Below are 27,504 nucleotides of genomic sequence, written 5' to 3'. Positions count from 1 at the left end.
AATCTAACAAGGTAATAGAACGTCTTAAAAACAGCCCATTGGTTGATGGATAAAACACAAATGATGTCAGTTGGTAAATAGTAAACCTCACAAATAAACATTTCCATTTCAAATCAATGAACTATCATTGAACTATCCATTGAGCAAAGTATAAGAAAAACTATTAATCACAGTGTCCATGAAAATATTAAGCAGCACTATTTTGAATATTGATTATGATAAGAAATGTTTCTCGAGCAACAAATCGGAACATTAGAATGATTTCTGAAGGATCATGTGACACTGAAAATGCTGATAATTCAGCTTTGCATCACAGGAATATATTGCATTTTAAATGACATAGAAAATGGTTCTACAGTATAACAATATTACTTGTTTTCAAATAAAGGCAGATAAATGCTTCTTTTAAAAACATTTGAAACGTCTCATCAACCCCAAACTTTTGAATGGTAGTGTATCAGCATTATTAATTATGAGCATTTATCACTGCATTGGTAGACCAGCATTTTGTTTGTCAGCCTACGGTAAACCATTACACCATATATAATTCCTTTCTGATGTTAAATAATCATAATGTAAAATGTTATTTACATTTTAAAAAGCTCACAAAATGATTATCAGTTGTAGTTTGTGATACTCGGCAGTCTCAGCATGTCCTTCATTCTCTTCACTCTTCACCAGAGCACTGAACTCGTCAGAGACTTTCAGTTGCTTGGCAGAAGATGCAGCGCACAGCTCGTACAGCGAGAAGAATCACATTATGATTTCAAACCTTCAGTGTTGCGTAACAAGACACCCAGTGTTGAACAGACATGCGAAGAATCGAAGGACAAAACGGCAGTATTTGGACTGACTGCTTATTTAATTCATTCCAGATCTGAGGGGGGGAGGAAAATGACTTTGTATGCTTAAACCTCAAGATATCACAGTTTTTGTCATTTAATTTCAAATGTAATTGATCATCATCTTTGATGCTAATTTATCTGTTTTGATGTCTACTGGTCTAGAGCCCACATAGCAAACAGACTTGGCCCAAATGTGGCCTCCTCGTGGCACTGCTGGCGTGTTGCCGGCACTGGCATGCATCATGTCAGCCAACTGTGGGCCAAGTGTGGCAATGATGGCACTGCATGCATGACGACAGACAACATTTGGGCCGATTGTGGATGGGAGGTGTGTGGCCCAGATCATGTCAGCCCACTGTGGGCCAAGTGTGGCAATGATGGCACTGCATGACGGCAGACAACATTTGGGCCGATTGTGCATGAGAGGTGTCTGGCCCAAATTAGTGTAGCGATTATGGGCCATAATTTGTGTACTGGACAATTATAAGCCTGCTACTAGCCTATATTTTCAAGGCAAGATTATTCTCCCCTCCCCGTTCTGAAAAAGATGTAAATATTTTAATAATTAATAATAATTATATTAATTGAATTATAAATGAGACAGTGAAAAAAATGTATGTCCAATTGTTTAAAAAAAAGATTAATAATGAATAGATATAGCATTTAGTTTTCAGCAATATTCACAAAATTTAATAATCATTAAACCCATTTTCCTAACATAATTTAGTTTTTTTTTTATTATATTATTTATTTTAATTTGTTTTTATAAATGTGTAAATAATAAAAAAAAACAACAACACTAATCCACAAATAAGTCTACGTTTTCCATACTTTTAAATTTTAAGGACGACCAAATCATGTTAAAAACTTAATATCTATATTTTTTTTCTAAATAACAGTTTATTTAAAACAACTGCAGTCAACTATTGTTTTTTTTTTGGCGCGATCTCCACGGTAACAGCAGCTTTTCTGGTTGGTGAATGAGGTTCACGTGATGCGTCGGTTAATTTCTCCCGCTGAAGTTGAAGAAGACGTCTCAGACAACCGCTGTTCAGGTAAGTGAAGTTCACTCTCTTTTTTTGGCGCCTTTTTTAATACCTGATTTCAAACTCGGATGCCACTTTTTTCTTTATTGAAGTGAACTTTTGCCTATATGGTAGCTGATTCAGCTGCCCCTGAAAATGAGACGCGAACGGGGTGCGATAGACCGGCCTGCGGAATGTCCGAGGCGCGGTGCTTCATGTGTGCGGAACAATGTAACGTTAATGCTGTTAAAATGAAAAGCAAATTCAGCAACCGCAATTGACTTATAATGTGATTCAATGGTTGAAAAATCAGATTGTATGATATCTAAATCTAATCTTTGACTTAACTAACGTTATATATCTGATACTTTTGTTTTAGCCAGTCATGTGGAATCAAATCTGGATTAATCATTGTTTAACATGAAAAGGACATGCTCCAAGTTTTTTATTTGTGATCACAGAGGCCTGCTTAGTTCTTTTTGCTAGTCATGTATTGCTAGTCATCTCATTCCCATGTGTGCCATATTTGTAGGCGATTGAGAGAAAAATAATTATACTGTACTATTAAAATATCTACATTGAAGGAATGAAATTGATCACATAACTTTTTTGTTGTTGTCTAAAACAATAGTTCTCAACCTGGGTAATGTTTAGAGGTCACATCTAGGAATGCAATGAACAATTGGCCATTTATGGCAAAACTGAACCAGGAGAACAACTATACAAGTGGCTAGTATTGTCCTATGAAATTAAAGGGAATGTAATAATTATGGTTAAAATAATTAAATATAAAATATTTAGATGTGGATATAAATTGATTGACAATTAAATTAAAGTTATTTAAAAAGATGGCAAACTGGCCTAAAAGCACTCACTTTCCATGATCTAACAAAATTATTAATACAAATGAGTTTTAGAGCTACATTAGTATCCTATATTGGTAAATCTGGAATAGTTGAGGCATATTCAATGTTAATTTTGTTTTAATTTTTATTTTTTTACAGGACTGTGCATGGGCAAGAAAACTTGACAGACTGTTGGTATGGATGGTAATTGGAGTTATAATGAGAGGAGCAATGTGAGAAGACGGGCATTAAAAAAAGTTGATGAACTAATACAGACAATAGATAGTGAGTGTAGCAGGCAAGAGTTTGAAATAAATTATGCAGACAGCTTCAATGATGAAACTTCTATATGGTTTGAGGAGGAGTTTCAGAGCAGCAGAGATAGTGGGAATGAACAGATTCCAAAGGATAGGTTTCTGTCTGATGAGGAGGAAATGGATCATAGTGATGCATGCAGTGACACTATTTATGACTTGAAGGATTCTCTTGCTGACTGGGCCACTGAGTTTAGCATTCCCCTGATTGCGTTATCAGCCCTGCTCTGCATTTTACAAGTTCACCATCCTTCTCTGCCAAAAGATGGGCGAACATTACTTAAAACAAAAACAGCATACAAAATAGAAACTCTATCAGGTGGAATGTTTCACTACTTTGGAATACTAAGCTCGTTTTATGGACTGTTGAATAAGGTGTGGTCTATTGTCCCAGATAGACACTTATTTAAATTACAGCTGAATTTTGACGGCCTACCCCTGTTCAAAAGCAGTAGTACTCAGTTTTGGCCCATTCTTGGTATGTTGCAGGGGTACAGTGAGAAACCAGTGTTGATTGGTCTTTTTTGTGGCAACACTAAACCAAAGTCTTTGTCAGAGTATTTGCAACATCTGGTGTGTGAATTAAAGTCACTGAGCAGTGGGTTTGTTTTTCAGGGAAAGAGGTTCTTTTTGAACATCTGCTCTGTTGTATGTGACACTCCAGCCCGAGCCTTTGTGAAAGGAGTGAAATCACACTGTGCATACCATGGATGTGACAAGTGTCACCAAATTGGTGTCCGTATAGGACATCGAATGACATTTCCTGATTTAAGTGCAAGACGTAGAACGGACGAATGCTTTAGAAAAAATACAGATGTAGAACACCACCATGAACACTCACCTTTAGCTGACCTTAATATTGACATGGTTGCCAGCTTCCCTTATGATTACATGCACTTAGTATGCTTAGGGGTTATGAGGCGTCTGCTTGATTTGTGGATGGGTCCTCCTGGACCCCTGCGTTGTCGTATGTCAAGCAGTCAAGCTTCCTTGATTTCAGAGAGACTACTTTCTTTGAGGGATTACATTCCTTCTGAGTTCACTAGAAGACCACGTACACTGGCTGAAAAAAGTAGGTGGAAGGCCTCAGAATTTCGTCAGTTCCTGCTGTACACTGGACCTGTTGTACTGAAGGGTGTATTAAAGTCTCAAATTTATGACAATTTCATGCTTTTGTCAATTGGCGTACACATATTACTGAGTTCAGAATATTGTTTGAAGATGAACAATCTGGCCAGTTCCCTTTTGGTGTCTTTTGTTGAACATTTTGGTCAGCTTTATGGACAAGAATTTTTAGTTTACAATTTTCATGGTTTGGTCCATCTTTGTGAAGATGTAAAAATCCATGGTAATTTGGATTTATTTTCATCTTTTCCATATGAGAATTTCTTGGGTCATCTTAAAAAACTGGTTAGAGGCCCACGAAATCCTTTGACACAAGTGATCCGCAGGTTGTCTGAAATTGATGAAGCCAGCTCCAACTGTAATCTTAATGCAAAGACATCCAAAGATTATAAATCGGAACATACTGAAGGGCCAGTACCACAATTTTTCACAGGACAAGTAAAACAGTTTAAAGTGTTGTCCATGGATGGTGCCGTTATCAAAACTACAAATAGAGATTCCTGCATCAAAATAAAGAACAAGTTTGTTTTGGTTGAAAATATTATTGTTGATAGGGGAGTGGAATATTTTGTCGGTAGGGACTACAGATGCAAGGAATCATTCTTTGAATACCCTTTTGACTCTACAGAGTTGGACATCTTTGTGGTTTCTAACTTGTCTTTGACACTGAAACATTTTCAGAGAGTGGAGAGTGTGCAAAAATATGTCAGACTGCCATTTCATGACAAGTTTGTTGTGATACCTTTGCTGCATTTAAACAAACCACACGGCAGCTATTGATTTACATTATACTTAAACATTTTTTTGGTAGCATGCAGTTGTTTATGGGTCCAGTAAATCTGCAGTTTATATTTTGTTGCTTTCTTTGTATCTGCGGTACATGTTGTGTGCAATTACAGTTCCCAAAAATAGTCTCTCTTCTCACATTATCCACTCAAAAGTGTTCCTACAGATTATTTTGAAAAGGCATATAAATGACTAAATTACAATTTTATTTTGTTTAGACAATGTATCACATTGTGATTTTTGAAAAAACTAATGAAGTAGAAGTGGTGCCTTCCAATTGGGTCAAAGAAAATGAATGTATGTGGCCACCAAATAAAGTGGATGTTGTAAAAGCCACAAAAAATAAGGAGCAACCTGGGGAAGGATGGACTCCACACAGGGTCAGAATAATATTTACATCGAGTAAGTATTACTTTATAGATTGTGTGTTGAAATGTTTCAGATACGTTGGCCATATATATATATACATATATATATGTGTGTATGTATGTATGTATGTATATAATTATTGTAATCTTTTGTAGACAGTTACAGTGAGGCAAGATTAAAACTACCTGAAGCTGTCGAACACACAGACCTTGCAACAGATAGGGAGGATTCCCCAATTAAACCCAAACGAAGAAGAATGTGAGTTGTCTTTATTTGTAATCTATGATTATATTTAGTCAATGTATTGTAAAATGTGGCAGATATGCATGTATATGATATGTAAGTAACAAAGTGATTCTTTAGGCCAAAGAACCTATTTTTTCCTGGAGAAGATGAGGATGAAAAAATCAGTGTTGATCAGTCAAAAGATAATGCAAAGAAAAGGTAAGTTTCCATTAATTTTCTTTTTTTTGTCTACTTATTTCTTACATGACATATAGCTTCTTTCTCTTTCTCTGAACAGAAAAGAAGAACTGCCTAGAGCTCCGAAGATCTTTCACTCATTTGCTTCTGACTCCCAAAGGATGCAGAAGACTGGATCTACTCAGAAGTCTGTGTTGGCCAAATCTAAGCCAACAAAATTGTAAGCAGTATAAGTTGTTATTTTGAGTAAGGTAATTGATTAATTTAACTTGTGAAAATGCCTAAAATGATCTGTTCTAACTTTCTTCAAATCCCGACATAGTTTACCAAATATCCCTCCTAATTCCCAAAGTCATCATACTTCTAATGTACCTAAGAGGACCCACACACATTCTGACCAGTCTCGAAGAAACCATGCAACTGCTGATCCACTTGAGAGGAGCCGCATTAACCCTGACCCGCTTCAGAGAAGCCGCACTTCTAACCAGCTTCAGAGATTCCACACAAGCTGTACTTCTCCCAACTTGTCTGACAATGATTGCACTCCACCTGACCTGCTTCAGAGATGCCATGCTTCCCCGGATTCACGACCGAGAAAAAGTGCAACTACTGAGCCATTTCAGAAGGTCCAGACTTCCTCTGATCCACTTCGAAGTGGCCACAAAACTTCAGACTCCGTTCAGAGAGGCCGCAATTCCCCTGATCCGCTTCAGAGAAGCCACACAACTGCTGAGCCGTTTCAGAAAGTCCACACTTCCCCTGACCCGCTTCAAAGAAACCATGCAAATTCTGACCCGTTACAAAGACGCAACACTTCCCCTGACCTGCTTCAGAGAAGCTGTATTTCTCCTGACTTGTTTGAGATAGATTATACTCTCCCTGACCCTTTTCAAAGAAGTCACTCTCCCCCTGACCCACTGCAAAGAAGCTGCATTTCCCCTGATCGGTGTCAGAGAGGGATTGTTTATCACCAGCCACAAGGACTATTAAGACATCAAGCTGTTCTTGATACTTGTAAGTATTTGTTTATTGGGAAATGTGATACTATCGTGTACTACTTTTACATATTGTGTACCATATGGGTTTATTTCAGTTTCTTGCTTTTGTTTCAGCCCTCCTGCGTAACATTCTCACAAATCAAGAGATCATGATGGACCAAATGAAGATAATCTATAGGACAGTTCAGGGTCTAAAATCTGTCAGTGAAGAAGACATAGGCCTTGAAGCAAACCTACTGCCAGTAGCTGATCTTCAGTCTCTGCAAAACTTGGAGGAGCGATTGAGAAAATTTCCTGACTTTCAAAAGCAATTGGTAAGTCAGTTATATTCAAGACATATGTTTTGTTTAGGCTTACTAAAAAATTTTTTTTTTGTATGTTGTGAAAATGTAAAACTTAAGCTTGGATGAGTTGGTTTCTTTTGATGAACACAAAGAAGACATTTTGAGGAATTTTGGTAACCAGACAAAGGTAACATTGGTATTAAAAAATAAAAAATATGGAAGCCAGTGGTTACCATCTACTGTCTGGTTAACATTTAAAACAAATTCTGCTGTGTTCAACAGAATAAAGAAACTCATACAAGTGGAGGTGAGGAAATGATGGCAGAATTTACATTTTTGGTTGAACTATCCCTTTAGTGGATAATTGGCATTTTATTTGAACAATTAATAAAATAAATGGGTAACACTTTATTTTGATAGTCCACTTTAGACATTCTACTAGCAGTAAGTAACTTTGCAACTACATGTCAACTAGCAGTTAGTAGAGTATTAGTAGACTGTCTGCTTAATATCTTCTAACACTATCTTTGTCAACTTATTGTAAACTTATACTAAGCCTGAACCTACCCTAACAGTCTACTCTGAGAGTAAGTAGACATGTAGTTGCAAATTTCTGAGATTTAGTTGATATGTAGTTGACATGTAGTTACAAAGTTACTTACAGTCAGTAGAATGTCTAAAGTGGACTATCGAAATAAAGTGTAACCAATAAATGTTAATTCACAGATAAGCATGTTGGCAATGAAAGGTGGGACAGACACCAGAGATGGAGTTTGGAGAATAATGACAGCAACAATCACAAACTCCCTGGCCAAGAATATAAATATGCGTGGTGTTAATGGGAAGATCAGCTTTAAAAGCTTGCAGTTACGAAACATTGTTCTTGGTAAGTCTGTTGTGAGCATGACCACTTTTTAAAAAAAAAAATCTAATTAATTTAAAATTGTACAGTCTAAAACATTTATTTTTTTTTTTTATGCCCAGTACTTCAATTTCTACAACTGTTATTTTAAAACTGTATCATAATTTAAAGTTTAAATTGACCAATGCAATAAGTAAACAACTGTTTAAGATTATTAAATGCATTTTTTGGGGGTGAAAATAAGATGTTATGCTTTGAATGCGTTACATTATCAGTACTTCAACGGTTCATTGGTTACTGTTTACACCACAGTTTCCATATATAAATATTTTTAAGGTTTTTGTTTGCTAAAATGGTCTTGTTTGTTATAATACTGTTGTCAAAGTCTGACAAGCCAGTTAGTCAATCAATTATGCCACATAAGCAATCATTTTCTGTATAAAATGTAACCAAAGCAACCTTATTTTAATTTGTTACCTAAATTTATGTACAGTAGGTGGATGAATGTTTCTATATGTATGTTAATTTTGTATTATTCATTTAGTATTTTGTCTTTTAGCTGCTGTCAGAAAAAATCGCCTCACACAACATGCCACCGATCAGGAGATTGAATCAACCATTCAAAGATGGCTTCAGCTTGCTCCTGATCGAGATGGAGGAAGGAGAGAGCGCTTAAGGAAAAAAGAGGCCCAAATAGGATCACTTTCTCCCACACACACACATTCTGATGTGTAAATTTTTTTAATTTGCTCTATGTTTGTTTAGAGTAAATTAGATTATAATGTTCAAATTTCAGATTTCTTTTAGATTCATTTAGTTAGGTAGCTCATATAGCGTTCACACAGTTGCACAACTCTAGCTGTCCTTTCTTTTCTTTTTTTGGCTTGTGCATTACTAAAGTATCTAAGCTTGAACATTTTGAAATTATATGCTCTTTTACGGGCTGTAATAAGATGTTACACTTCGAATGTACAAAATGTACAAAATAAAATAGCATTCACACTGTTACACAATTCTAGGTGTAATATATATATATTCTTGGCTGGTATTACTGTTAAATAAAATTTAAATTGAATAAAATATATAATTTTTCTGTGACTTATTTGTTCACATGGTTTGGGTAAGATTAGTCTGGGTTATGGCTCAGTTTTGGGGTTTCTGGTTAAAGGGTTGTGTTGATATGGTTAACTTATGACTGAGAATTGGTACCAATAATAAAACCTGTTTTGGCCCAGTTCAGGGCCAGTTAAGGGTGACTTACTGGCTGAGATTTGGGCCAGTTATGGCCCATGTGTGACCCTTGTATTTAATCCAGTTCTGGGCCACTTCAGGGCCGTCATTCTTTGCGGTACTTGGACCGAGGGTTATTGGTTTGTGTCTGAACTATTTTTGAGAATTGAATTTTCTTGTGCCTTTTTTTGTTCACATGGTTTGGGTAAGATTAGTCTGGGTTATGGCTCAGTTTTGGGGTTTCTGGTTAAAGGGTGGTGTTGATATGGTTAACTTATGGCTGAGAATTGGTACCAATAATAAAACCTGTTTTGGCCCAGTTCATGGCCAGTTAAGGGTGACTTACTGGCTGAGATTCGGGCCAGTTATGGCCCATGTGTGACCCTTGTATTTAATCCAGTTCTGGGCCACTTCAGGGCCGTCATTCTTTGCGGTACTTGGGCCGAGGGAAAAGTGATTGTGTGGCCCGGAGCTGGGCCAGAAAAAAATTGCTATGTGGGAGGATGCTTCTGATAAATAAGGAAATGTCAGTCCGCCTCCATTTTCATGTTCTGCAGTGTTTGTTCTGCATGTCCCTGAAATGTTTACAGACTCTGCAACACATATAAAAACGTCCAGTCATAAATGAATGTTTTGCTTGTTTAGCACAGGTTAAAGACTTCCATTGTCGTTTCGCCAGCGCGAATCTAATGTTTGACAACAAGCCAAACCAAACACAAGTGAAGTAATTAGCGAACACTGCTACGTTGGTGGTATTACTCATGCCACCTAATGTGAAGAAATCTTCCTCAGCACAAAGTGAAAAATAGCCGGTTTTTAAGTCTGCCGTGAGCAGACATGAGTCACCTCTCTGAACGCTCTCTGATAGGAGTCAAGCAGACTATAGAAGAGATTTTTTTGCGATGCTGAAATGTTCAGAGGTCAGTGTACTGTATATACACACACGCACATACTGTAATAGCATTAATGTAGCCTCTGTGTCTTGTAAAAACCAAAGCCAGACATATTTTGACGGGCGCCGGACTGGCCTAGAGAAGCATACAAAATGTCCTGGCCGCTGATAACGACATACATCCATGAACTAAAATAGATGCTTTCAAGAATCCTATCTCAAGCTAAAAACCCCTGGCTGGTGCCTCTGATGAGGCCGATGCACTTGGCTGTAATGGATCTGAGCGAATGAGAAAAGCTCTTGGCCTTGCTTTATAAATATCCACTGGTCTGGTATCAAATAATTGTCTGTGCTTTGGTCCAAACAGGGATCTTTGGTTAATAATTTCCACCATGATTTTTTTTTTGGGGGGGGGGGGGGGGGGCTCTAAAAAGATGAACGAATTCATTATTTGATATTGCATCTGCTGTTGGTTGCAGTATAGCTTAGATCGTGATTCATGAATGAATCGAGTACTCGTATTGAGAGAGGTTTGACAAGCCATTTTGCTTTTGTAACTGTAGCCTTGACTACCAAATGACAGACAGGCTTTATTGTCAGAGGTGGGACAGTTGCCATGTGACCATCTGTCCTACTGGTGAATGCTAAAGACAAGTACAGAGGACGTGACCCTGACACCATGGTTGTATGTGCTCGAATGCGCTTTTCTGTCTCTCTTCGGTAGCTAAAACTTCATTTCAGTGTGGAATTGGGTTCTTTAATGGAATAATGTACATAGAAATGAAAATGACCAACTCAAATAATAAAAGTGAATCAGGCTGCCAAATTAAAAAGAATCATGAGTTTTGAAGTCCCACAATAGCTCTGTGAGAAAATTAAATGTAAAGTTGTTTTTCATTGATCATCTTCAAAATGTGGGCTGTTAACTCAAAAACCGAATTAGTGAGTTGAACTTAAGAACTCAATCAGACTGGATTGTGAGCTAATCATTCAAACTGATTTTATGAACTCAATTAACTGAGTGACTGAAAAGATCCAACTCAAATGAATTTGGAATACTGCTACTCCTGTCATATATATATATATATCAGCTTTGATGAGTTTAAAGGGATAGTTGAACGAAAAATTTAAAATCTTTTATCATTTACCCTTTGAACGAAACATTTGATATTTAAAAATGTTTCAAGTTTTTAAAGATTTCTTAAAGGGATAGTTCACCCAAAATTTTCAGTTCTGTTATAATTTCCACAAGTTTTGCCAAACCTGTATGAGTTTCTTTCTTTTTGAACACAAAAGAAGATATTTTGAAGAATGTTGGTAATCAAACAGCTGATGGTAGCCATTGACTTCCATAATCTTTTTTTCCATAAGATGGAAGTCAATGGCTGCCATCAACTGTTAATAAAAATAAATAAATAAATCAATAAATAAAACTCATGGAGGTTTGGAACAATTGAATGTACAATTTTGGGTGAACTATCCCTTTAAGAAACTTTGCAAAATGTTAAATGTTTTTATTTATTCCAATTATTGGTTATATATTATATCAAAAATAAAAGATGATAAAATAATAATGTTTTATATATAAAAGAAATATTCAGCATTATATCTGACAAGAAAAAAAAACAGACTTAGCCTATTTAAAGGGTACCAAGGGGCATCAATTTGGAAAGAGTGAGACACGCGCTCACAAAGACCTTCATTAGACTTTGGGACATGTCTTTGAGACAAGCCTCCAAAAAGCAACAGCAAAAAGCATTAATAATGCAAGACAAACTTGCATGCCCCTAAAAATAGAGGTTAATCTGGGTTTAGAAATCAGAGATAGGGAGAAGGAATCTGCTCACATACAAATCCTGCTTTTCCACAACCTGTGTGATTAATTTATAAGCCAGAGATTTGACCCAAGCTCATCCGTTACCTGACAAATCCTGCCACCAGAAAAGAAAAAGAAAAAACATGCACAAAGTCACTCTAAACGGTGAAGGAATTCTGGGAAGGTGACGTCAGTCACGTCTGAAGACCTTCAATAGATTTTCCTTTCCCTGATGAAGAATTGTGACCACAGCAATAGGCCGGACAAACAGGGAACGCAAGAGACAGATGACATGCAATATGGAGGACCGATAAAAGAAATATACGACTGAGTCACGCGTGACAAAAGCCGATGACAAAAGAGCTCAGGCCACATCAAGTCAACCATGAGCCCTTTCTGAAAACAATGAATAATGAATCTTACTAACCTCCCATTAATCTTTAAAGAACCACACTGAGATATTGAGTTTCCTAATGCTTCAGAACCAAAACAGCACAGGTGAATGCTGTTGTCACTCATGTGCTGTTGCTGGTTCCAACATTTGTTGGTTCACAGCTGGGACGTTATTGGAAGAAAATGAGCAAATTTCAGAAAATTAACTGGAAAAAGCTTAGAAACAAAAGAGCAATTCCCTGTGTGGGTGAGAAAGAAAAGCCATTGTAAATGAGCAGATGATACCGAAGCCTGCCAAGTGTAGCCAGTATCACACGGTTCAGGCTTTCAGCCATTAGAAACAATAATGACTGTCATCCTCCTATTCACTCTATTTTTCTTTCTGTCCACTGTCTCCCTCTTTATATCTTCTGTTTTCTCTTTTTCACCTGTTTTCTCCTTTTCTGTTTCTCTCTTTGATGTAAAGCCTATTTGACAAGTGAGATCAAAGTGCACTCAATATCGTGTTTACCACCTGCAGAATTGAAGCATGGCCTTCTAAGAATGCTATGAAGCAGCTAGCACCGAATTAATTTATTAAAATAAAGACGATGCCTTTAGGCTGTTCATAAAGAATGTTTTTTAGTAGCAATATTGTATACATTTTTTTTTTTAATTATTACTGTTTTGCTTAATTTGTATGTCTATTTTAGTTTAATTTTAGTACTTAAGCTTATTTGATTTGAGTAAGTTTTCATGTACATTTTAGTTTTAGTCATATCCATGCTTTTGTGATTTTTAATAGTTTTTATTTGCTTTATTTTTTATTTATGTTTAAGTAATTTTAGTACTTCAACATTTCAGGGTTTTTTTTTTTTTTTTTGTATTGTTACATGCTTTGAGATATTTATTAGTTTTTGTTTAAATTATTTGTTTTGCTTTGTTTTTAAAGTAATTTCAGTACTTCAACTTTAACTTTATATTTCTGTTTCCTAGGAGACATTTCTATTTTTTTGTTTTGTTTTGTTTTAAATTGAAATTTTCATGTAAATTTTAGTTTTAGTCATTTTATGTAATTTTTCAATGTTATTTGCTTTTAATTATTTATGTTTGATTATTTGCTTTATTTTATATATATATATATATATATATATATATATATATATATATATATATATATATATATATATATATATATATATATATATATACAGAAATGTAAATTGATTAAAAAGTCTTTATACCTGAAGTCTGTCATTTTCCAAAACACTCCCCCTGTCTGCCACTGGTTAGTCAAACACATAGTGCGGCCCCCAAATCACTCCATTGGTTGAAATAGTGTTGCTGAATTGAGATGCTTTATTATTTTAATGTTTCTGAAGTGCCATAGATCCCATTTTTTCAAGACTTTTTTAAACAAAAAGAAAATTTCAATGTTTTAATATAATTTATAAAAACAGATCATTTTCCTCTGCATACTGACATCTGTATTCTGGTATCAGAAAATGTACACACTTCAGCTTTAATGACTAAATTCTCAAAATTACCTCCTTAATAAGCTGTATATCGTATAGTATGTTGTGACTGTTAAGCAGTCACGTCCTTTGTGCATTATGGCATAAAGGTCAATCATGTTACATCACAGGGTTCAAAGTGATGTTAATCTCGTTCAGTGTGTGTTGGACATCTAATCCGATCTCACCTTCTCTCCTCCCTGTTTTGATGTTGGAGGGCTTTATACAAACTGTTCTGATCTGTTTCAGGGGTGGCGTAGCCTTAGTGGTTAAAGACCTGAAAGGTTGTATGATTTAATCCGTGAACTATCCCCATTGTGCTCTTTAGCAGGTGGGTGGGGGGATGGTGGCTATGGGTAATAAGTGCACTGAGAGTCACATCCCATAAAAACATCAGCTAAATGTCAAGTAGTAGTTGCAAGTAAAAATGGATTTCCAGCAGACCTAATGGGTAATTCATATGGTGCAGTATTGGCTGACATCTGTAACTACAAAAATACTGGATATGTTTGCGTTGTGATTACATACTTCAAAGGTACACCAGCCTTTTACTTGAGAAATTAACTTTTGAACCCGCTCAGGCACTTAATGGTAATTAATTAATGCTTGTTTATTTGTACAAAGTTACATTATGGATCCCAATTTCACTACTGAACAGATGTCGCCATTTTTGCCAAGTCTCCTGAGAAACTGGCAATTTGTTGAGAAATATAAAGGTGTTTCTTTATTTATTTACATGGTGTTAAACATCTTTTAAAAAAAGAATGTTTTATTAAACCGAATACATTTTTTTTTATAATTAGATGAACCAACTGTGTCACTTCCTGGAGGATGATGTCATTAATTTTGTAAGTTAAAGGGATTTTACAAGACTAACAAGAAAGTGACATTTGGGACACAGGAAAAACTGATAGGCTGATTATGAATTTGAATAATATTTCCAAAAAAATGTGATTGGTGAATATATATATATATATATATATATATACATTAGGAATGACCCTGCTTTGTAGTTAGGTAGTGACTTGGGAATGCAACATCTGAGTTGTTTTGCTATAAAATGATAATAACACACGATATGCCAAAGCAAAGTACATCAAGTACATGGGATAAATTAAACAGTGAGACAGGTGGGAGTCAACCTAATGACCCTGTATGGGATAGTGTTCTCCACATTCATAGACAGTGTGGGGCTGTTTTCAGCACCATGGAGAGCGTTATGGGCTGAAACTCATGATCAGACACACCATTCTTTCTGCCTTCTATCTATCTATCTGTCTGTCTATCTATCTAATGTTTATCTATTGTTTATCTATACAATTATGGTTAAAAAAAAAAACAGAATTTTACTGTGAAAAAATGTTTGCTTAAATTTTCATGATATTTATTTCATGATATTTATTTCAGTAAAAGTACAGAAAATGTTGAATCTACAGAAAATAAAATTAAAATTTATAAAAATTTACCTCTCCAACAACTATGACAAATAATAATTTGAAAGAAATGTGGTGGTTTATACACAAAAAGATTTCGGGGAAAGTTCTGTTTTCCATAAATAAGACAGTTGATATGTTTATTTATAAAATATTTTTTACAGTAAATATTTATACTGTAAAAAAATGTTTTATATAGTAATGTTTTACCATGAATGGTAAGGTAAAGCATATATTTTTAAGACATTTGTGCAGTATATATATTAATTTATCTATCCTCATGTCTGCATCTCTCTATCTTGTCTATACTGGTGCAAGGGGACGAGAAACTAACTGAAGACTTCAAACGTACAAGTGGACCAACAAACTCCAAATTATGCACAACAATATGAAATTACGCTGTTGATTATGCAATAATTTCCTTCCTAACAAGCGATCTGCCAATAATCTAGTGCCAAATGGCCAAATCTTTGCCCATAGTAGTCTAATTAAAAGTAGAAGTTGTGCATGAAACGTTCTCGTGGGGGGCATTGGGTTTGAAAATCTCCTCCATTCACCTGACTGACGCGATTAGCGCTAAACTGCTTTAGATCAACTGTCCCAGCGCTAAAATTGGCATGGGCTGTTACTGGTGAGAGCCACATGGGATCATACAGAGCAACGAGATAGAAACAATAGAATAATCCGCGTGCTTCTGCCTCAAAACAAGACGTGATCTCGCAGCCACCCTCCATCCTTCTCATCTCACGGCAGACACTAACAGCTATGTGTTTACAATGCCAAAGAGTGGTGCATCATTCCCTGCGCGCACAAGCATACGTGTCTTACACAACAGCAGAATAGAATGCCTAGAGATGGCAGGTTGGAGACGTCCTATGATGACTGATTATTCACCGAGATGACATTCACCCCTACTCGTGCCAAGGGCATTGCGTGAGTTCAGGTTCTGGTTCCCCAAAACGTCACGCAAAGCAACCGCAAACGCGGCGCGCGGCTCACGCAGAGCCCATTTTACCGTGACCTGAGTGTGCGTGGGAAGGTGACTTTCCACACTCCTTACCTAAAATCACTATAGGGGTGAATGATCCAATATCCAGCCGTCTGCACTCTCTCCTGCTCTTTCTCCACGGCTTTCTGACTCCCGAACATCCGCAAGGAGAACTTATTCACCCCGGGCTGCATCATGGCTCCAAATTGCCGCTGCATAAACCCGGACTGCCTGGATGCTGCGTCCATATCGTCAAACCCGACCATGGCTTCTTCCCGGTCCCCCTTTGCACCCACTGAGTTGCCGTGGTCTTTCATGTTCTGGCTCCCCATGCTGTTCTTCAAGATCGAGTCTTGCCTCTGGAACACATTATTCCCATCCGCTTTCTCTTCTTTGTTGCTCGAGAACGAATTGGATTTGTCTTCCATGGCGGATTCAGAACGTGCTGTCTCCGGGTGTGGAGGACAGGCTACGCGTAAAAGTCGAAAGGAGCAGCTGGCGGCTCTTCTGTTTCATTGGACGTCCCTCAAACCACCGCTGCCTCCAGTGCGAGTGCTGCTGCACAACTGAGAGGCAGAGTAGTGGTGAACCCGACGGGATCAGCTTTCTTGGGCTGCTGCCATCTACTGTCTGGATTGAGCGCGTCCCGCGTCCCGTGGCTCTCCAAGCGTGTCGTGGACGCACTTCCATAATGCGCTGCCTCCGATATGCGTCCAGACTGAAAGGGTGCCAAAGCAATACGATTTGAACATGATGTTATAGATGCAAATCAGGGTTATGTAAAGCATTTGGAAAGGGTTATGTTTTATGAGGTGAACTGAAATGGTATGATGGACAGTACAATATAAATATATCTGTAAAATATACACACACACACAGACACACACACACACATATATATATATATAGGTATTTAATCTCATTGAACTCTTTTCTCTTTTTACTTGATATCTGCAGACCAACAGATTATTATTTGAACAAAAATTTGGCATCTGTTCAAAACCAACTTCACAATATGTAACAGATTTGAAAAGAAAAGTCTCTAAACAATATAACTAATATTATAAAACACTTCCGACTGGATTGACAGTCGTAATTATATCATGAAAGACATACTTCCATGTGGTTGAAATCTCATGATAAAAAGGGGGTTGTGATACAACACAATTATTTTTAATGATTCTGTACAGTATTTGAAAGCCAATTGTTTTCCTGCAAATTCAGTAAAAATAATTAACTGTAGTACATTTCTTTTTTTAATCATACCAGAGCCTTTTGTATCATACCAGAGCCAGCCATATTTATATTACCTCTATTCCAAGTGCGTAAGTAAGATATAGATGGGAAAGAAGCAAGCAAGCAGTGATTTAACTGTGATGTAGATGGTGACAAAAGATTGAAAGTAAGTGACCATGGTATAAACCCTACAGCCAAATCTCTCCCAGTTGACGAATTTTTTACCATCACACGATAGCTTACATTATACTGTCAGCCAAATGGCAAGACTCACATAGCTATTTTTAATTCAAGACTGTCAACCTGTAAATCTGGTTGCAGGCTCTAAATTCACTGCCAATATAGGGACATTTTGAATCTGAAGTAAGAAATATTGATAAAAGAACTTGAGATATGGCCAACTAATCTTTTCAGGTATTTAAAACCCACTTTCATCTGGTTATTTCAACCATGAGAGAACTGCTCCCTATTAACACTGGAAGCACTGGCCCTGACCTGATCGTTTTCCCAAAATAAAGCTTTTCTTGTGAGTGCTCTGATATTATCTGTGAAAAATGTAAAAAAGGTCTACTTTATGGACTCTGACTAAACCTTTATGGTTTAAGTGACGTCACTTAAAGTCATAAAACACCAAATTTAAACAAGTAGTATTCGGATATTGTCTTTCTATATTGGCTCACTTCATTTTTTAACAGTCCTTTCAGGATGTTCCCAGCAGATTTAGAGAGGAAAATAGAGTTGATTATGATGGTGATGAAGATTTTTGCATGCTGGACAGTTGTGGATGATATGCACATCCGGCACAAAAACGGTGAATTGATGAAATCCAGACCAAGTCCACCTGCTACCCTTCCGTCCTGCTGTGATTGTGTTTGTGAGGCTTAAAACCCTACATTTGCCCATTTTGGACATGATGATTTTGAACCTGGTCTCACTAAAGGTAAAATCGATAGCTATGGTAGATTTGGTAAAACTGAGGCAATTTCAGCATATTAACTGCTTGTTTGCCATTAGTATCCAACACACAGAATTCCACTAACAGCATTCAATTAGTAGGTCTACTTACACCATTCCCTTACAATATACCATGGCAACCGTAATAATTTTCCCTTATTATGTACCCTTATTGTTATAATAAAACAGTGATGGATTGCTAGCACTGTCATTAACATGTTTTGAAAGCTATAATTTAACATCCAAAAGTTTATGGTCAGTAAGATTTTTTACTGTTAAACAATATACTAAAATTTTGAAATACTATGAATATTGTTACAATTTTAAAAAACTGTTTTTGGTTTAAATATATTTTAATATATAATTGATTCCTTGCTTGCATCCATTACTACAGTCTTCAGTGTCAGATAATCCTTCATAAATCATTCTAATATGCTGATTTGCTGCATGCTCAAGAAACATTTCTTATTATCAATGTTGGAAACAGTTGTGCTGCTTAATATTTTTGTGGAAACTGTGATGCATTGTTCAAGGATTATTTGATGAATAGACAGTTCAAAACAGCATTAGTTTTTATTTTTGTAATGTTATAAATGTCTTGACTGTCCGTTTTGATTATTGTAATGCATCCTTGCTAATTAAAAGCATAATTTCTTTAAATATTGTATACTTATTAGTGCATACTTTTTTTTATTTTTTTATTTAATACAGTAGTTACAGTTATTGGAAAGTTTTGGAATTCTTTTAGTCCAAGAAAAGATAAAGGGAAAGAAAATCATAAAGAAAAAAGTTTACAAAGTCAGTTTATGTTTTATGATGTTAGCGATTTAAATGTAAGCCTTGTTTCCTGGGCACAGATGGTTGTGGACTATATAACAACAAAACTGATGATTCACTACTGGAAAATCTGTGTTCAGGGAACTTCCTGCTAATGGGCAACATTCATATGAAGACTATCCAGCGCAGCACATTTGGCAGTGAGGTCATTATATAAGTTAACCAAATTAAAGCTGACGTTCCTCTTATTTCCTCCGTTTTGCTTTCAGCCAGAGTTTTGCCTGGATAAGTTGGCACACCAACTGTTCCCTTGCAGGGCAGTCCAGAATGCTTGTGTAACTTTAGTTTTGGGGGCGAAGCATTGCGTAATTAATGAACACAAGGTAATAACTCACAGAGACTGACCACGGACCTTAAGCGCTGCTGGGTCACGTGTGCGGGGGGCCAAAAGAAACTCTGGCATATGTGAAGGTCTCGCTGGACGCCCATTGCAACAGATGAGACAAGTGAAGGGCATTTCAAATCACTGCTGTATGTTTTTATATCAGAAAATGTGATTTGATGCCCTCCAGCTAATTAATAAACCTCAACTTGGCCCAGATGTGGGGAAGCTGAATTGCTTAGCATCCTGCGAGGATTATACACGTTTAGAAAACCCAAGCAACAAACCAATGCATTAAATGCAACGAATGGTTCCTTTTTTTTTCTTTTTTTAGGTGGTTGCTACTCTTGCTAAGTGGTTGCTAGGTTGTTCTGGGATGTTGAAGGTAGCTTTTTGCTGCTGGTTAGGCGTATTCACAAAACATTTTATCTTACCACTAAGACTGCTCCTAAATAGCAGTCCACCTTTACTAAGGAAAGACAAACCTTTACTAAAGAATACAGAGAAGTCTTAAGCTAAGAGTAAGGACAGGCACGTCCTGATTTTGCCAAGTTCGATGTGTTCCTAGGTCAACATATTTTGTTGACCCTGGAACAACATTTTACTCCAAAAATATATTCTTAACCATATCCCTACACCTAAACCTAACCTTAACCATGAGTAATCCCTAAAATCAGAGGATATGATAGATGAATGACACTGATGTACAAGCACCAAACTGATTTTAAGCGTAAACTTCACAAAATCTATAAACTTCTTCTTCAAATCTGATTGGTTAATCACAATGTTGTTCCAGGGTCAAAAACGATGTTGTCCCAGGAACATGTCTCACTTGGTAAAATCAGTTTCTGCGTAAGGACAGGGTTGACCTCGTTGCTGTGGATGATGTCAGCATGCTTACTAACTACTCACACCGTGATTGGCTGATAGGGGTCTCTCTGTCAGAGATTTATTCATAGAAATGTTGTATTGGAGTGCAATATTCAAATAAAGTTGAAAAGTAAAGATTTTAAAATAAAGGCTTAATGTCACTAATAAAACAATTATATGTTCAGCCCCTTCTTTAATGTAAGCTTATATGATTTTTTGCCACCTTTATTTGCAAGACAGATGAGGAAAATCTTCTAATGTTGCCACGCACTAGTAGGTGAGATTGTGATTACTTTGCACACGTATAGAGCTATTTGTGTTGTTCTGAATAGCAGCAACATTTTCTCGCTCACTTTCTTTAACTGTAATCCTATTTCAGATCTGTCTTGTATCATGGGCCGTTGTGTCTGCATTATGGCCTCTGGGGAAATAAAGTACTATTACTCTGATTCTGTCTTGCCATGTCAGAGCAGCAAAAAACGAACAGCAAACGGAGGACGATCCTGTTTTAGTTTCCATTCGACCTTGTGCTAGTTCACGTTCGGTGTTTTGGGGGCTCATCAGGGTGCTTTCACCTTAACTGAGCTGAATATGAATCTGTTATCTGGATTAGGGGAATTATAGCTGAGCTCCCAGGAAGTTTATAACATCTCTCTCTCACTATTGTCCTCTGATTAGTTATTAGACTGAAAAGCTCCTTGAGAAAAGACACAACACTGATTTATATTATAACGCTTCTACCAATTATAAGTTTGCATTTCAATTATTTAAATATGTAGCACTGTGGCCCTGTGACCATTTCATTCCACTACATTCCACATCCATATAGCAGAATGACAAAAAAGCTCACTTGACTTGACTTGACAGTCATCTCTTTTTGATATTTGAAACATCGAAGAAATGAGGACCACCTTTAGGACCCCTGACTTACCTTTGCAAGAGCTCAGCTAGCACAATTACATTGTGAAACATTTTTTTCAAAATGTATGAAAATGTTATAATGATGTAAATAGGCTACTGAAATGGGAAAGTTCACCCAAAAATTAAAGCTTCGTCATTATTTATTCATGCTGTAAATGTATTATGTATAAATGCTGTCTTCTCACAGAAAAGAAAAAAAAAAGAAAAAAAAACCTGTGGTTATTTTCCGAATTTTTCTGACTATAAGTCGCATCAGTCCAAAAATACATCATGATGAGGAAAAAAACATATATAAGTCGCACTTGACTATAAGTCGCATTTATTTAGAACCAAGAACCAAGAGAAAACATCACCGTCTCCAGCCGCGAGAGGGCGCTCTATGTCTTCAGTGTAGACTACAGGAGCACTGAGCAGCATAGAGCGCCCTCTGGCGACCGGAGATGGTAATGTTTTCTCTTGGTTCATGTCAAATTAATTTTGATAAATAAGTCGCACCTGACTATAAGTCGCAGGACCAGCCAAACTATGAAAAAAAGTGTAACTTATAGTCCGGAAAATATGGTTATTTTATTTTGTTTTGTTTTGCAAGAATATGCTGACCAATCCAAATATATTTGTGGACTTGTGGAAATCATGATAAAATATTCATTTTCTATTTAATCTGCAGGTAATTGAAATGCAGTGTAACATCACTGCAACCAAAATGCAATGTTATTAAATATTTTTTTTCTTGCTTGGATTTTACTATATAAGCAAGGAAACAGGCAAATAACACAGAAAGATTTATCCGAATAAACCTGCTGTTTAGTTCCTCACATTACATCACTGTAATATGAATTCAGATTGGTCTGTGATCTTGTTTGTTCACCCTTGTCCTCCGCTAGTTCTGGTTTGCTAATGATTGATGACTTTACTTAAGACGAAACTGAAGGTCAGTTCAGGGCCAGTTCTCCCCTTGTGAAGTCAAACTCTTCCACAAGCAAGTGTCTAATACACAAAAATACTGTAAGTGGTGTGGACTAAAGCAATCAAGTGGGCTCATTGCGGTATGGATTTATCCACCTTGACAGAAGGGGGCAAACGAAAAGCATCAGGGCATCGAAAATGAAATTGTCCTTCCATCGGCCATGAGGCATTACCTCTAATGGAAGGACATTAGAGAGAGAGATGCAAGTGAAACTCACAGTAGGTGGTTGCCCAGGTGTTAAGATAGGTGTGGGGTTCCGAGGCTGTTTACAAGAAGATTGCTTAGAGAAAGGTAAACGAAGAGAGACATGATGCACACATCAGAAGAACCTGTCCTCAAACAAAAAACAACCATATAGGTCGTTTGTGCAAGCATTTATTACGACCTATATTTACGTTTTAAAGCCTGTAGCGGGCGTAAAAATAATGACTGTATGGCGTTGCGTCTGTCGTCATGAATTGACGTCAAAACGCATGTTTATTTAAATGCAATGTGTGGGCGTTTTACACTGATCTCACATTAGTTTCTACATATTTTACTAGATGGCTTTTTTGTTTGAATGACCACACCTAACCCCTCCCCTAAACCTAACACTCATAGAAATCATGCTAAATTATGATTTATTGAGCATATACATTTTCGTGCATGTCCGTTTTCCTGGGATCGAATAACGCAATAATCTACTAACTGAGCTACACGAAACGCAAACCAGAGGGCAAATAAAAGAGTACAAAACATTAATATGAAAACGACCTTTTGCCGATAGGGGCGCAATTGTAGTATACGCTCTGATGGGTCGTATTTCAGGGATTTGGACAAACGACCTATACGAGCGTATTGGTTGGAGGACAGGTTGCATCAGAAACTGAAAACGAAAGAAAGAATGATAAGGAGGGGTAAAATCAAAGGAAGAAAGACAGGAGACAGCCTAGGTCAATTCTTCATGGTCACTTTAACTCTGAGAGTAAGAGCTCGTCTGTCTTTGAAGGGATCTGTGACTCTGCTCAGCTTCACTTAAGAGTTAGTAAACACTAATTAAACTGCCTTGGCCATTGTGTTGTCTCTCTTCACCTGCACTATCAGTGTTCAGAGGTTCGCCACCGTCCATCCGCTGGGACAAAGAAAGAAAATCCCTAATCAGGAGTCTAGTCCTGCCTGTCGCTTTGCTTTACAATTCATTTCAAAATGAGCTTCTGCAATTACTTCTAAATCTGACTGACAGATATTCAATGCTGAAAACTCACAGTATTGCTCTTCTTTAAAAGACTCGCTGTCCTTTTTTTTTACTGTACCTGATCAAATGCATCTTAGTTATATTGTATGATGCAAATCTTAATTATGATTATATACTGGTCTAATATTTTTTCCACTCTCTAAAACTCACATGAGAAAAACAAAAGCTATAAACAAGAACATGTTTGTTTATAACAAGAGTCTGTATGTACAGTAATAAGGACTTGCACTTGTTACCACAACATTTCCTTTACATCTTCTCACCTCTTTGTTTTTCTCTACTACTTTTCCTCTCGTCCTCATTTCCTTTCACCTTTCTCATGCTCTCTCTCTCTCTCTTTCTCTCTCGGAACCCCCGGGGCCAGGCCTTGCTGTCTCAGCAGAGATGGGAGGATGAGTATGTGAGAAAATCCGGATGTTTCCTGTCGCGTCTCTCATTAGCACATACAGTGGCAGCTTTAGATATAAAGTCTTCTGCACACAAGCCCGAGCGCACGTACACAAGCCAGAGGATCAGGCTTGATTATACATTTAATGTAAAAATAGAAAAAACCGCTGAGGGGCAGAACAACTTAGATTTCTTTGGAGCTTATGATATGACAAAACTTACTGAATTTGTATTGTGTAAATTTGAATCTTTTTGTGTGTTAATTAAATGTCACTTGTCAATAAAACAAAATTAAATTTGTTTTGTCATATTATAAGATCAATAGTATAGTCCTTGTAGAGCAGAATGAATATTAATAAAAACCAACAGACTCATCATATGAATCGGAGATGCTTGGTTTTTGTTCTGCTAAATATTGTTATTCGTGTGAATAGAACAACTCAGACACAACAGATATTCCCCTCAAAATGAACGCAAAGGTCATTAAGATCTTATAATATTCGCTGTGGTTAATATTTGTTATTTTCCATCTGCTCCAACTGTTTAATAAGGGTCTGAAGAAAATAATTTCTAATCAAAACTGATTTTAATATTTTACCATTGTCAGAGCTGGAGGCGCTCATTTAAATTGACTTTGAAAAACAATAAAGTAGACCAGTTTTGTTCAGTGAAAATATTGAGAATGGAAAAGCACAGAACTGAAGAATATATAGAATAGAATATCTACACTAAGTATCTTAATATTGAAGAAAAATGAGATCCGTCATTACCTTTTGAGTAATTGTTCATAACAGAGTTCTGTTTTACCTCTCATGTGTGTCAGACCGGAATATCATAAGGTTTATTTTCTCTGTTGCTTGCGATGCAATTTCAATGATTGTTATGTTTATTGAAATCTCCAGAATTAAATATATTGGCAATGCAATGCTTAACAACTCTTCAAATGCAAAAGTCTCAGTCTAACCATCCACTTCAATCTGTGCGCCTATTCAGACGGAGAGGCTGGTAAATTAGAGCATTGTGGGGGAGAATTATTATTTATTGCAGAAACCTGTGGGGACATGTATGATGAATGTTTGAATAATAAAAAGAAACCCTCTGAACTTATAAAACTTAAAAAGTTTGGTTTGTGTTAGTGCAACAGAAGTGGAAATTTCTGGCTCAGAGAAGTGCATCAATTAAGAAAAAGGTTTTATTATTTGATCACTATTGCTCATCTGTTGTTTTGTGTCAGATCATGTGTGTGCGGTTTTAACCTAAAACACAACAACTTCCATCTGAAGGATTTGGACTGCCAAATATATACATGTCTGACAGTACACACACACACAACTTTTATTTTGGATTTATTTTGCATTCTTCTGATCGAATTCTGAAGGCAGCGTAGATGTTTCCTTCGCTGTCTTTGATATCCCACAATCCTGTGCCATGATGGTTGAGCTAAAAATCAGTCTATTTATGTAACAGTAATTCATATTTTTAGGCTAAGTTAGTCATTAGTCATTATTCTTAAGCGTAAAATTGTAATTGTTTTTCTGGTACATGGGTACATTTCTCCCAACCTGCTTTGATCAGCTCTCAGCACTTCCAGTGGGGTTATAACACTGAGATCATCTTTCAGCAAAAAATCTTTTTCCGAACAATGTCCTGTGAGAGTGACTCATGGAGATTTCTGAAAAGGCAGATGAAAGGGAATGGCTGATGGGAAGGGGGACACAGCCGGGCAGGAGGGAGGAGAGGAGAGCAGGGTTATCCAGGTGTGGAGGCTGATCCATCATCTCCACACAGCATTAGGAGCGAGGATGGAAAGATAGCCGGACCAACTGGACCGGAAAAGGACAGTGTTTTTTTCTTCTTCTTCTTTTCCTTTATTCTTTCAGTGTCCTATCATGTGAGTTTTCGTGCAATACTATGAACAGTGTGTCTAAAATACATCATTCACACACAACATAAATGTGTTTTGTTACTATAATGGACAGACGACCTTAAAGGTACAATTTGTAAGATATTTGCAGGAAAATATCCAAAAACCACTAGGCTAGTGTTATATATTATTTCCAGCTGAATACTAATAGTATCTCTAATGTTTTCAACTACTTGTAAATCATGAGAAAATTCCCATTCTATACAGTGACACGGGGCAGTGCAGTCGCCTGTCAATGACGTTAGTTCCCCTTTGTAACCGCCTTTGCTGACGTAGAAACCACATGACAACAGTGTCGTGGACAAAGACGGAAGTAGCTTCTTGAAAAACTTCAACTAGAAAGAGACGCCGATCTCACTTGTGTTTTACTCGACAGGTGAGTTGTTTCGATTCGTATCTTTACAGAAAACGTATGCTATTATAACGATCAATAAGATTAGTATTATGGGGCATACACGGCAAACGCGGGGCATCGCGTCTCTAGACCCGCGCAAGGACACGTCTGATCCATAATCTGTTCATCTTTGCATTGACTTTGTATGTAATCTACTTGCGCAAATCATTGAACTCGCGTTAAATCCATGATTTATCTTTCCGTCTGTTAGATCCCGTGAGCGGTTGGTTAGAAGACAACAAATCCCATCATTCCACACTCTTTCTTAGCGCCATCAAACCACGCGATTGTTATTGTTTTGATAGTGCTCCCTCTTGTGGCAGGTCCTGCCTTTAGTTTTCTCTTCATTTGGAAAAATTTCATTTGAAATTCATGTTCAATCGCATTTAAATCTGGAGACTGATTTGGGCAATCTTAGACTGAATGGATGTGTGGCGTGAGAGCATAAGAAAAGTGTCAGTTGCATGAGTTGACATTTCCCATCAGGGTCAGAAGAGAGATGATGTCAAATTTGCTGTCATTCCCTCAGCCGTTTTGTAAGAAACACGTAGCATTAACTAGTTTCCTAAAAGTTTATTTCAAGGTAATACAATAATAATACAAAATACAGGGTTATACATTTACATAATTTGTATTATTATTTAAATGACTATCTAAAGAACTGCTAGATTTATGATGTTAATAACAGGAAATGATTCAGTCCATTTAAACATAATGGGCGTAATATAATATTAATATTTACCATACTGTTTTTTGTTTTTGTTGTTTTGTTTTTTTTTTGTTTTTAAACAGGTTTTTTTACCTGCATTTAAAATTTTTCACTACTTTATATTATATTTTAGGTTTAACATAAATGTCCATAAAATTGGCATAATGTTGTGGCAGAAAATTACCAGTATGTTTGTTTGATTATTTATTACAGTCTATATATTTTAATAAACAGCCAGCTGGAAGATTTGTCATTGTACATGGATACCATTTTTTTCACACTGTGTCTAAAGAAAACGAAACTCTTAAAACATAATGATTATTGGATAAAAGGTCTCTCTGGGGAGAAACATCCCCCTCTTTGTATTGATTGCTATGTCCCCAGACTGTTTTCTAATAGCAGTTGAAGCGGTAGGTTGTGAATATAATCATGACTGTAGGGCTTTCAGGCAAAACAGTCCATCTGTTGCTTAAATAAATGTGTAATTCTGCTTGATTTGGTTCAAGGAGAGGTTTTCAGTACTCTCAGATGTCTCAGATATGCTTTGGTATATCAGCACTTGAGCTTTCAGTGGAAAGCTGAGAAACATTGAGACGACACAACAGAAGGTGTAACGCTCAACAACCAC

At 36.7% G+C, this 27,504-nt stretch overlaps 2 protein-coding genes across 4 annotated transcripts in view; one reads left to right on the top strand and one right to left on the bottom strand.

Annotated features, from left to right (window-relative positions):
* hcn1 (hyperpolarization activated cyclic nucleotide-gated potassium channel 1) overlaps positions 1 to 16,884 on the bottom strand; it is a 109,010-nt gene extending 92,126 nt beyond the window's left edge. The window contains exon 1 of the mRNA XM_026196635.1: positions 16,194 to 16,884. Coding sequence (XP_026052420.1) covers positions 16,194 to 16,549 — 356 coding nt within the window. The 5' untranslated portion in view covers positions 16,550 to 16,884. The remainder of the gene's footprint in view (positions 1 to 16,193) is intronic.
* LOC113038876 (serine/arginine repetitive matrix protein 1-like) lies at positions 1,813 to 8,893 on the top strand. Of its 3 annotated transcripts, none has more exons than XM_026196636.1 (10): positions 1,814 to 1,900; positions 2,875 to 2,919; positions 5,159 to 5,342; positions 5,465 to 5,567; positions 5,673 to 5,753; positions 5,833 to 5,952; positions 6,055 to 6,746; positions 6,845 to 7,044; positions 7,741 to 7,900; positions 8,436 to 8,893. In XM_026196636.1, exons 2-10 carry the CDS (start codon positions 2,917 to 2,919, stop codon positions 8,609 to 8,611), a joined length of 1,719 nt encoding a protein of 572 aa, XP_026052421.1. In that variant the 5' UTR covers positions 1,814 to 1,900; positions 2,875 to 2,916; the 3' UTR covers positions 8,612 to 8,893. The 3 variants fall into 3 exon arrangements, with proteins under 3 accessions (XP_026052423.1, XP_026052421.1, XP_026052422.1); XM_026196637.1 differs by having other exon boundaries at positions 1,825 to 1,900; positions 2,875 to 2,910; XM_026196638.1 differs by lacking the exon at positions 7,741 to 7,900 and having other exon boundaries at positions 1,813 to 1,900.
* Positions 16,885 to 27,504: the final 10,620 nt, after the last annotated feature.

Source organism: Carassius auratus, chromosome 21 (genome assembly GCF_003368295.1).
Source record: "Carassius auratus strain Wakin chromosome 21, ASM336829v1, whole genome shotgun sequence".
Classification (NCBI taxonomy): Eukaryota; Metazoa; Chordata; class Actinopteri; order Cypriniformes; family Cyprinidae; genus Carassius; species Carassius auratus.
Note: the sequence above shows the minus strand (reverse complement) of the source record. Positions and strands in the feature narration are given on the sequence as shown.

Coding starts and splice junctions, on each gene's coding strand:
- LOC113038876 (XM_026196636.1), top strand. Junction 5,953..6,054: donor AAATCTAAGCCAACAAAATT/GTAAGCAGTATA, acceptor ATCCCGACATAG/TTTACCAAATATCCCTCCTA. Junction 7,045..7,740: donor CTGACTTTCAAAAGCAATTG/GTAAGTCAGTTA, acceptor GTTAATTCACAG/ATAAGCATGTTGGCAATGAA.